Consider the following 12425-nt stretch of genomic DNA (forward strand, 5'->3'; position numbering starts at 1 on the left):
GCTTACAAAGGACAGGATGTAACACAGATCATTGGACAATAGCATCTTGCATCATACAAAATACTTAACTCCTGCCTTGCCAGGCAGGATTCACCACTGCAATACCCCTATGTCCTATCAGGACCATGTAGTGTAATGTGGTTATCATGCAGGTGGGACGTATTCGCAAACACTCCCTCGCCATTGCATCGGCGAGGGTGTTGCATACCCCGGGGGCAATTGAAAGAGCCGCCCTCGGCTCGACTATAGATGTTTTGGGGCACAGAGGGGGCTAAGGGCACTTCTGGGAAGTGCAGGCTATGTGAGGTGTAGGGACAAACCGCCCATGGTCCTGGAGACAGGCACCTGGGTTGGTGTCGGACTAAGACAAAAACATGTAGCTTGACAGTTGGTCGCTGACGCCATTAAACCGAACTGTACAGTAGGAAAGGTGTGGTGTCATGTCCTGTAATCCACTCCTTGCACCAAGGCCTGTATATTTGTTATATCAACGCTTCTTCCCTGGCGGCAATTATATAATGTGTATATGCATTGCGTTAGCATATGCGACACGAGTACCTCCTGACTGGCATCCTTACCCATGTATGAGTGGCATCCAGGTGCTAACTCTGTAACACCCCCGGTCCCCTAAAGACCCGCAGTTTACGGAATACCCCTATGTGCAAACCTCGGTTTGAGGGATCAGGTAGCGGTCAGTGTTTTACAAAAAAGACGGTCTGACACAGCCACACTACAACCTGAAAAGCCTATGAAAGGGTTAATGCAGACTACTGGCATACATTTTGACAGTGTGCAAACAGGTCAACTCACATTGGCTTAGGAGCCCAATGGGTACACATCTTGAACGTTACAAACGTTACAGAGGTAGATAGGCTACTCAGGGTAGCACGATAGTAAATGTCTCTTTTCCTGCAAAGAAAAGGCATAAAGAGTGCAAGCAGAATGTCCATACCTAAAAAGGAAGGCATTAAGTGCAATATAATAGTAAGGACATAGCAACTTTTCCCTGGTAGTATCTGGCAAAAGTCTCACAGAAGGTCTCTAGTGACAAAGTCCATCTTCTGGGTACAGCCCTTGATGTGGGGAAAAGTGCACTGAGATGCAAAGGGTCTCCTCTAGTGTAGAGGGACAGAGTCCTTTGAAGAAATCTCTGCTGTGGCAGAGGAAGGGGTGCTATCATAGCACAGGGCAATAATCAGTTCAAGGTATGTCTCTTGACTGAGATAAATAAGGGTAAGAGTCTCAGGAAAGTCTCTGGCTCTTTGGGGAAAGGACGGAAATATACAATATGTACATGGTACAGTACCTGAAGTGGGCTACAGCCCTTCAGGGGTTACTCAGTATCTTCTTCGGTGGTAAGTACTTCGGTGTCAGAAAAGCGTACCTGCCTCCTCCGTCTGTGTGACACCAGTTGGTACTCCTGCAGATACGCAGGAGCTTTACCTTTTGTCTCCCTTTGAGACCTCCGCAGTTCCGGCCTGGAGAAGATAACAACCTCCTCATCGTCCTCCTCTGATTCAGGCGCTGGAGTCGGAGTCTCAGCTGGCTCTGATGTTTCAGGGGTTGCAGACAGTGGAGCCGGATCATCCTCCACAGGCAGCAGTATTGGAGACTGCGGTGGGGATGATGGTCTCTCTGGGGTACCTCTTACTGGAGTGGAAACAAAACAGAATTGAGGCACAGTCACAAGTTCCAAGAAACTGGGGGTAGGCGAACACAAGGAGGTCTGTAAGTTGGGGGTCGAGGTGAGAGGTGTAGACATAGGGGCAAAAGGACGAAGACATCTCTTCAGCCGGTTCCTATGTACCCGGAGTGGTGGACGGTCTCCTCTTGAAATCTTGTAGACTTCAGGGGAGAGACTGTCCCTAACTAGGTATGGCTCACGCTCCCAACGCCCATCTAGCTTACTGGTAGGATGGTTGTTGCGCAGCCACACTCGATCTCCTGGGGCAAAAGGCTCAGCACAGGCATTACGATCGAAGTCCCTTTTTTGTTTCTCCCGGGCCTCTTCCAACCGCAGATCCACAACTTCTCTGGCATCCGCCAGGCGCCTCTGGTGTTCGTGAACCCAGTCAGTCAGTCTGGGGGAGTAAAGACTGGGAATCAGGGGACTCCATGTCCCAGGTCATATCCGCAGGGAGATGGCCGTGTCTCCCGAACATCAGATAATACGGGGTGTATCCTGTGGAGCAATGAGTGGTATTGTTGTACAGGTACACTAATTCGGGCAATAGTTTTGGCCAGTCAGCCCTTTTTGCAGGGGTCAGAGTCCTCAGCATATTGATTAGAGTCTGATTCATCTTTTCACACAGCCCGTTGCCTTGGGGATGATAAGCTGTGGTCCTCAGCTTCTTGCAGCCATATAGGGTGCACAGCTCCTGGAAGACTTGGGACTCAAATGCTGTTCCTTGGTCTGTAAGGATCTGGTCCGGACAGCCATAGGGGAGGATGAAGCTCTTCCACAGGGCCGCTGCGGTGGTCCTTGCAGACAGGTCTCTGACAGGTACTGCAACCACAAATTTGGTATAGTGGTCGATGATAGTAAGAGCATAACTGTGACCGGATCTGCTGGGCTCCAACTTCACGTGGTCCAATGCCAGGATCTCCAAGGGCCGTTGGCTCACAATGGGACGTAGAGGGGCCCTTTGATTGTGTCGCTCTCCTCGAGCGATGGCGCAGGCTGGGCATTCTCGACACCAGGCTTCAATGTCGGATTTCATGTTGACCCAGAAGAATCGCCGTCGGAGGGTGGCTTCAGTCTTCTGAGCGCCAAAGTGTCCGGACTGGTCATGGTACATTTCCAGTACTATCTTGGCGTCCCTCCTGGGAATCACAATCTGGTACAGCCGGTCATAAGTGATAGGGTCCAGAGTTCTTCTCTTTAGCAGACCCTGGTGCATGCTCAGAGTCTTTCTCTGGCGCCACAATTGAGACAGTTCTCCATCAGCTCTTCTGCGCCGGATTCTTTCAGGCACTCGCCCACTAGAGAGATAGTCCATTACTTCTCCTATGGCACGGCTATCAGCCTGAAGACTCATCCAGAGGTCCTTTTCCGCAGGGGGCTCTGACTCTTCTTGAGGAGTAGCTGGCGCTGCCTCTGTCGGTAGGGAGTAAACTCTCTGGGCATCTTGACGCACAAACCGGGCATAGAATGCTGGCATCTCGACATCTTCCCACTGAGCATCTGTGGAGGGTCCCTCCCACTGGTCAGGGAGACGGGACAGAGCGTCGGCGTTGTCATTGGTCTTGCCAGCCCGGTACTTGATGGTAAAGTTGAAATTGGCAAGTCGGGAGGCCCACCGTTGTTCCAGTGCTCCAAGACGAGCGGTGTTCAGATGTGCCAAAGGATTATTGTCTGTGAAGACAGTGAAAGATGATGCAGCTAGGTAGTCCTTGAACTTTTCGGTCACAGCCCAGACTAACGCCAGGAACTCCAACTTGAAGGAACTATAGTTCTGGTCGTTTTGCTCCGGTTCTCGGAGGGAACGGCTGGCGTAGGCTATGACCCTTTCAGTTCCGTTTTGGAGCTGGGATAATACCGCCCCTAGGCCTTGCTTGCTGGCATCAGTGTATAGGGTGAAAGGCAGACTATAGTCTGGATATCCCAACACCGGGGGCTCAGTCAACCGTTGCTTGAGCATCTGGAAGGCAGCTTCTCGTTCGGCCGTCCACTCAATGGCTACTCGGGAACGTTGGCTCTCTTTTGGCAGGCCCCTTAGAAGCTCTTGCAGGGGAGCCGCCAGCTGGGCAAACTTCGGGATGAAACGCCTGTAATAACTGGCAAATCCCAGGAAGCTTTTGATGTCCCGTACGGTTGATGGGGTAGGCCAGTCGTGGACAGCTGCAATCTTCTCTGGATCGGGCTCAATTCCATGAGCGCTCACCACATGTCCCAGGTACTTGACGCTAGGTTGTAGCAGGTGGCACTTGGCTGGCTTGACCTTCAACCCATGTTGGGTCAGGATTTGGAAGACTTCAGCCAGATGGTGGAGGTGGTCTTCATAAGTCTTGGAGTAGATGATGATGTCGTCCAAATATAGCAGGACGGTCTCGAAGTTGCGATGACCCAAACATCTCTCCATCAGCCGTTGAAATGTGCCTGGGGCGTTGCATAGCCCGAACGGCATGTTGTTGAACTCGAACAAGCCCATTGGGGTGGTGAAAGCCGTCTTCTCTCTGTCTTCTGGTGCCATGGCCACTTGCCAGTAGCCACTGGTCAGGTCCAGGGTAGAGAAGTAGGCAGCTGACCCTAGGGCTGCGAGGGATTCCTCGATTCGAGGCAGAGGATAGGCGTCCTTGTGGGTGATATTGTTGATCTTCCTATAGTCAACACAGAATCAAAGGGTTCCATCCTTCTTCTTCACAAGGACCAGCGGGGCAGCCCATGGGCTGTGACTCTCCCGGATAACGTTGGCTGTCTTCATCTCTTGTACCAGCTTCTTCACCTCTTGGTAGCGGGCTGGAGGTATGGGCCGGTATCGTTCCTTGATAGGAGGATGAGAGCCAGTAGGGATGGTGTGTTGGATCAGAGTAGTCTGCCCAAAATCCAGTGGGTGTTTGCTGAAGGCCCGGTGGTGCTTCATAACGACATCCAGGACACCTTGTACTTGGTCTGCAGGAGTAAAATCGTCGTCTCCAATATTGAGCTCAAGCCACCAGGATTGCTCAGCAGGCTCACCTTCAGCACTTTGCTTCAGTTCCAACTGTTGGGAGGCAGACAGAGAGGTTTCCACCAAGTCTTCAGGATGGACGCTGAAGAGAGTGGCTACGGCTTGGTACTTTCTCAGATCCACTGGGGAGTCTCCCACATTTAGTAGTCGAATGGGTACTTGTCCTCGGGATACAGTGACTAGGCTCCGGGCGGCTAGAATGGGCAGGTCTTCATCAGCTGGTAGAGGTTTTACTATCGCCTGGTAGTCTTGACCTTGGACGCCCATGCAGGCTCGACACCATACTAACGTCTCAGTCCCAGGTTGAAGGCGAACAGGTTGGGGATCCTTGATCCGGGCTCTGCAGATTTCACCATTAGGGCCAGAAAACTTCTGTTGCGCCGCTAGAACCTGCATAGTCTCCTGAATTACCTTCCGGGAACCGTTGGGCACTGTTGGCAGGGAGTCGTGGAGAGCCTTCAGCACTTCAGGGTAGCAGTTGCGGAGGACATTGGTACCCAGTACCAGGGAGAAGTTACCGTTTTCGGGCACTCTCGTCACCACTACGCCCTGTCTGGTTAACTCAGTGTCTCCAATGGTTAGCGTGGGCTCCCAGTAGCCGCGGATGGGAACGGGTTTTCCGTTCGTAGCAATAATGTTCAAGTAAGCCTTGGGAGGCTGGACTAAGGATGCTTCTCCTCGGCATTTCTCGAAGGCAGCACTCCGGAGGGTGGTCACTTGAGAGCCGGTATCAATTAAGGCCGGTAGGGTAACTCCGTTGATGGTTACATGAACCATGGGGCGAGTCCCCACGAACCTGGGCATCCAGTTGGCATCTCGGGGACTTACATGTTCTTCCCTTGGAGGTCGTCCCTTAGCTCCAAGGGTTTGTCGTTTAACTGACGACATCCATCCTCTTCATGCCCATATTTACGGCAGTAACTGCACCGCTGGCGGGGTCCCTTCTGACTCCAGGTGCTTAACGACTTCGCTTCCCTTGGGCGCTGTTTGGCTGGGGAGTCACGAGGGGTAGCTGACCGTGCAGAGTTCTCTGGAGGTTTCCTCCTCATGGCGGAGACAGTCACTTCCAACTGGGTCAACCGATCGAGTATTTTATGCAGGGTGTCTGCCAGATTAGAGACCTGTCCTGCTAAGTCAGCGACTTCCGTAGCCGCAGGAGTAGGTGATGTCGACTGCGTTGGATGGCAAGCTAGAGCAGATTCCTCCATTTCCACGGATTCAGGCTCTTTCTGCGGTCCAGTAGGCGGTCGGTCCCCTAATATGTCAATGGCAATTTCCTTAAACTCAAGAAAGGAGGCCTGGGCATGTTGAGAAGAGATAATCTTTAGTTGACACCTTTGATTTCTATCAACAAGTCCATTAATGAATTGTTCCCTCAGGGTTTGGTCAGAGGTTTCAGCGTCTTTGGGATCAAGACGGGTTATGGCCTTCCATGTCTCCTGTAGGGAGAGGGCAAAGTCTCGGAGGGACTTTTGGGGCTTCTGTCTTTTCCCGAAGAATTGCTGCTTCAACTCTGAGGCAGTACACTTGTCAAAGGTGTTGCGCAACCTATCAAGAATTTGGACCACATTCTGACACTGTTCTCGGGGCCAAGACTTGACTTCCCGGAGAGCGGGTCCTTTCAACTGCCCGGTTAGGATGCCCACTTTCTGTTCCTCTGTGAACGGGTACAGGGCCAAGGTGGCTAACAACTTGTCTCTGAATTCAGGGAGACTGTGTGATTCTCCCTCGTAGTGGGGTAACCAGGGGGCCCCCGGATAGTAGGGCATAGTCAGAGGCATCATGGTGGGGGTCCCAGGGACACTAGCCGTAGCAGGGCTGAAGGGACTCTCTGGAGGACTTAACATGCTCCGGTAACCTGAGGAGGGACCAGGGGACGGGACTTGCTCCAGTCCCGTATCTTCGTCCTGGGCGGACATGACTGGCCTAGCTGAGGGAAGCCTGTAGGGTTACACAATGTCCGTTGCTATGGGCGATGGCTAGAATGGGACGTGGGCACTTTAAGACACAGTCACTATTCCCTGGGAGGTGAGCCAATAACCTAGCATCGGAAACAATCTCTACCCCCCTTTAACTTCCCCAGCGGTACTCACTCAGGATCAGCCGCGGTGACAGGAGAGCTCCGGTGCATGAAGGACTCTGTTCCCGATGTCGGGCAGGCAGCAGGGGATCGGTGATGCTCAGCGGTGTTCTCCTCCAGTCGCAGGACACGCGCGCCGGATGAGGCGCACGCTGCTGGCAGGCTTCAGGCGCGGCCTGCGCCGAAATCCAAGATGGCCGATTAACCCTCTTCGTTGCCGGCCGCACACGCTCCAGCTCCTCCTCCACGGTACTTCGCGCCACTCGCGCAGGGGCGGAGCCTAGTGACGACTCTGGAGTTCCCGCCAGTGAGGATTTGGCGGGCTGGAAATACTTGCTGCGCCACACGCCTCTGAGGTAAATGCTTCAGGCGCAGCAGCGCCGGATGTAGCAGAGCTGACAAAGTTCTTTGCAGGGTTTAACCTCTTGAGTGCTGGAGCGGAGCTCGACAGCACGTGGCAGCAGTAATACAGTTCAATGTGAAACACACAAAGTCACTTGGGCCTAAACCCGAATGGCAGCAGGGTTAGGCAGTACAATTGTTTCTTAATAAAGTACAGTCTTTAGTGCCAGGATAAGGCACAGAAGTATATATCCTGTGATCGTGACGCCACTTGCAACATCCCCCACCGGGCCTAGCCTTTTCTTGGGGCCTGGAGACAGCCTGGGCCCGCAGTACCTGAGTGGCTGGCGGTTGCGGCCTAAGCACGCTTGTGTCACGGTGCTTGGTAAGGGGAACCGGAGGGCTGTCCTACAGCCTGGCAGGTCTCCAGCAGGGTGGTGTTGGCAAGAAAATGATGAGGGAGAGGCTGCTATAGCGGATCTCCCTGGGGCAACCCTTTGGTGTCTAGAGTATGAGTCTCTGTGTGGTGGACAGGGTGCCCGTGATGGTGACAGCCGGAGTAGCAGGGACCAGACGGAGGCAGAGGTTGAACAAAAACAACTTACAGTTCTTTATTGGAACCGACAGGAACCGCAGCAACGTGCCTTTAACAGAGTAGTGGAGTACTGAGATGCAAGTTGGAGAGAGCCACAGGAGGGATTCTCAGCCTGGATGCAGAGGGCAGGCTGGGAGGTAGCTGTGTCCTAATAGGAAGCTTCAGCTTTATCCTGGATTGCTTCAGGTATCACCCTTAAAGGTAGGATGATACCCCTTTCCTCACTCACTAGCTATTAGCTTCACTCTTCAGGCCGGGGCTAGGCTCACCTGCTCTTGGTCTGGTGTGCTGACTGCACAGACTCCTCTGAGTCTCTAATCTGAGAGAGTGAACTCTCTCCTCACACTGCACTCTCTTCTGAGAGAGAACTAACCTCTTCTGGAAGTTTCCAGGGATCTTGTTACTCCCCTGGTCAGGTGGTGGCTGCCCCTCCAATCACATCTCAGCTTACAAAGGACAGGATGTAACACAGATCATTGGACAATAGCATCTTGCATCATACAAAATACTTAACTCCTGCCTTGCCAGGCAGGATTCACCACTGCAATACCCCTATGTCCTATCAGGACCATGTAGTGTAATGTGGTTATCATGCAGGTGGGACGTATTCGCAAACACTCCCTCGCCATTGCATCAGCGAGGGTGTTGCATATGTGTCAGCCAGGCTGTTTGGGAGATGCAATCACTCACCCCTCATCCCAGGACTGTGTATACAGTGAAAAGAGGAGACATGGCGCACACAAATGTAAATAGTGTTTATCCTGTGTATCTGATGTTCTGATCCTACCTTCTTCACTGACCTGACTATGGGGTCGGAGAGAGATGGAGGTGGTTTGCAGGGTGGGTTTATGGATGATATACTGTGCATACTAGATTATTGAACTGAGCAGCTGCAGGATGAAGGTGCACTGTGTGTGGGAACTTAAGAGCAGATTGTAGACAGGACAGAGCAGACACGATGTAGCCGCTTCCTGTAACCACCTCACCTCCAGCCTTTCCTGAACCTCAGCTCCATAGAATTTTACTCTACGGACTGCTCTTAGCAACCAAAATGCTTGGCAGAAAGTTAAAAGGCTGAAGGACGCATAAAACAGAGAATTAGCAAGGAAACAAGTGTAATAAGGTAATGAATGTATATTGGAAAATGTTAGTTTCAGCTAATCCAGCTATTGCAAAAAACTTTATAAAACTTTACAGTTACACTTCCCGATTCACTCAGGACGTGGCTGGGGACTTATCTTACCTGTGAACATAGTGCAATTGATGTACAGAATCTATTGCCAACACCATTTCAGCCAAGTAAAATCGAGCCATCTCTTCCGGTAGTCGGTCCTCAAATTTGCTGAGCAGAGTCAACAGATCTCCTCCAACATAGTAATCCATAACTAGGTACTAAAAAAAAAAAAAAAAAATTTATAAATGTCATATTGTAGGTTGGAAGGGTTAAAAGCCACAGGGGAAACCTGTAGTAGGGACTGCCATGCTGTTGGCTGTGCGCATGACACAGGTCAAAGTGCACAGCGGGTTTTTGTCTCAGCATGTGGATGAGATTTAAAGAAATATCACTCGCTATATGGTCCATCTCTGCAGCGCTAACTCTCTGCGACATCGCCACGTGTGTACCCTGCGTTACAGGCTAAAAACCCAGTATCACTGCACATCACTTACAAAATGCAGCCATCAGTAGTTTATTTTCAGGCTGTTTACAAACCTCTTTCTTACCAAGTAATTCTGATCATGAAATGCATAATGCAAAGTGGGGATCCACTGAGTATCTGCTTTCACTAAAACATCTCTTTCTTCCCGAAAACAAGCAGTCTGAAAAAATAAAATATATTAAAAATAAGAGGATAATTCAATATGCAAATCCAATACAATAAAAACCTACTAAACCGTAAAACCAATATTATAAAGTATACACATATATAAAATTACAGATTGTATTGCATCTTCTAGAGCAGAAGGAGCTTTACAGATTGTACTAAGTGTTCTATCTGCAGAAACCATGTTATAGAGCAGGAGGAGCAGAGCAGATTGTACATCATGTCCTATCTGCAAGCAGCATGTTATGTAGCAGGCGGAGCTGAGCAGATTGTACACAGTGTTCTATCTTCAGGTAGAATTTTATAGAGGAGATGGCATATAGGACACTATGTACATAAAGCATGTTATAGAGTAGGGGGAGCGGAGAAGATTATACATTGCGTCCTTTCTGTTGGCAGCATATTATAGAGCAAGAGGAACTGAGCAGATTGTACATAGTGTCCTATCGGCAGGCAGCATGTTCTAGAGCAGAATAAGTTGAACAGAATATTACATGGTTGCTATCTGCAGACAGTATGTTATAGTGCAGGAGGAGCTGAACAGATTATACATTGTTTCCTATCTGCAGGCAGTATGTTATAGAACAGGAAAAAGCTTGCATATAGGACACTAGGTACATACAGCATGTTGGGGAGAAGGAGAAGGAGGAGATGAGCAGATTATATATACAGCTGCATATCACTGATACAATCCTGGGTCAAGGAAGAGAGATCAATTATAATTGTAGTGTAGGTATACAGAGAATTTTCCTAAAAAAAAAACTATACATCAATCTGCTCAGTTCCTACTGCTCTATAACATGCTACATATTTATGTTAAACCGTTTCTCTGCAAGCATTAGAGAAACGTTTTATATTGGAGGTTCCAAACCAGTAAATTGAATTCTATCTTAGAGTTTCAATTGGTGGACGATCCTTAACATGGATCTACGTGATCAGATCATTGAGAGTCCTTGCACGCCTAGTGATCAGAGAACGGTCCCAGAAATCTACAAAATGCAGATAGCTGGAAAGGCATCAGATAATTTTTGCAATGTCCACCTAATACTTAGATGATATATAATCAGAATATTTTCTATCACACATTTACAGCACCTCCCAAGTCACTCAGAGAGTGCAGGATGGGTTGAGCTGCCTGTCTCCACTTGTCTGATCTCTGGAAGGTATCCCAGACATGTGAATAGAGCAGTGACACATCTTGGCATTCCAGTTTGACATAACCCGGGGGAAATGGAAGGTCAGCTCTTACAATGCAGTGCTCTGATTAATACTGCGCTATGGTAAATCCAGCCTCAGGAAACACATAATACCTCAAAGGTCATTTAATATATATAGTGAGTGCAAACCATTCTGACATGGGGAAGGGGGGGGGGGGGGTTGTCTGTAAGATCAGTATGGCTTTTCCTCATGATACAAACCACGAAAACCTGAAAATATAGGGGTTACTGTAGAAAACCCCAAATTTCACCCCTCCATGTCCCAGGTGGAGACCCGGCGGTCAATGGTGATGGACTGTCACTGACCATCTAGTTACCAGGTAGGAAACCTAATCATCTATTAGAGATTTATAGGGCATTAATGTCTTAGTTCAACAGTGAAGAGGGGGAAGTGCAGCAGAGGTGGAGCCTGGAGAAAGAGATTTTGTAACAGCCATGTGAAGCTACAGCATGGTGGGGCTCGGGGAGCACCTTCCAGTGACCTTCAGGCTCATTACAATTAGCAGCAGAGGAAGTTTCAGCACACAGTGGGAGGGAGAGTGCTCCTATACAGTGTAACAGCCTGTGAAGCTAGAGCTCGAAAGGAAAAAAATGGATTTTCATGGTGGTTTTCCTTTGAGAATTCTTATGGTGCGGTTATTGCTTCTGGGACAGTCTTGAAACCAGAATCCCTTTGTTATTTGATCTGCTTTTGGGACAGTGACATATGTATGTTGCAGAATCTCCTGTGCCATCTATGATAGACAATATAGAAGCTGGTCTCTACCCACCAGCTTAAAAGGGGTGTTCCCATTTTAACAAGTAATGGATATTGCTTGAATAATGAAAAGTTCTACACATTTCCAACATACTTTCTGTATCAATTCCTCATGTATTTCTAGATCTCTGCTTGCTGTCCTGCTATAGAAAGCTTCATCGTTTCTTTCAGAAATCTGACCATGGTCACACAGGTGCACGGCTCGTTATATCACAGAGTAATTAGAGCCGTGTGTTATAATGAGCCGTGCACCTGTGTGACCATGGTCAGATTTTGATCCACTGGAAATAAACAATGAAGCCTTCTAGATCTCTGCCTGCTGTCCTTTTATAGAAAACCGTGAGGAATTCATACAGAAAGTATATTGGAACATTTTTTTTTCATCACACAAACAATAACATTAATTTGCCGACCTTGGAACACCCCTTTAAAGACATGAGAGATTAATATAAAGTCATACAAGTCATATACTGGCCAGAAAAGGACTTTTAATAAAGGCTTACATTGTCCAATTGTGGTATGTAAAAGTACAAAATAAAAATCCCTACTAATGAAACCAATTAAAAAACCTTAAGTGTTTAATTAAAAAAACTTTTACATTTTGTGCAATTCCTAAATAAATCTGCAATTTAGTTCTCAACCAGTGAAGAGTAGAAATGCAGGTGAAAGTCCCTGGTGGTCTAGGGCAGCATAAATATATGTCAAGTAAATAAAAGGCTAAAGTCCCTGCTAATCTAGGGCAGTGAAGGACGCGGTCAAAATGTCTCAAGGACTCTAGCAATGTCTTAAATGGGGTCGACCTAATCCGATAACAAGGATAACAAGGTAAGGATAGGTCCACAGGTCACTCCAGTTCGGTTTAAATGTATGTTCTGACATCAGTTCCATTCTCAGAGGATGACTTAAAGAAAATCTACCATCATGACTGTGGTAATCTTCTT

At 48.8% G+C, this 12425-nt stretch overlaps 1 protein-coding gene across 1 annotated transcript in view; it reads right to left on the reverse strand.

Moving 5' to 3' along the window:
* Positions 1 to 12425, reverse strand: part of LOC140071037 (serine/threonine-protein kinase MRCK alpha-like) — a 70225-nt gene that overhangs the window by 27957 nt on the left and 29843 nt on the right. The window contains exons 4-5 of the mRNA XM_072118257.1: positions 9410 to 9505; positions 8931 to 9079 (exon numbers count right to left, since the gene is read on the reverse strand). Coding sequence (XP_071974358.1) covers positions 8931 to 9079; positions 9410 to 9505 — 245 coding nt within the window. The remainder of the gene's footprint in view (positions 1 to 8930; positions 9080 to 9409; positions 9506 to 12425) is intronic.

The sequence above is a fragment of the Engystomops pustulosus genome, chromosome 7 (genome assembly GCF_040894005.1).
Source record: "Engystomops pustulosus chromosome 7, aEngPut4.maternal, whole genome shotgun sequence".
Taxonomy (NCBI): Eukaryota; Metazoa; Chordata; class Amphibia; order Anura; family Leptodactylidae; genus Engystomops; species Engystomops pustulosus.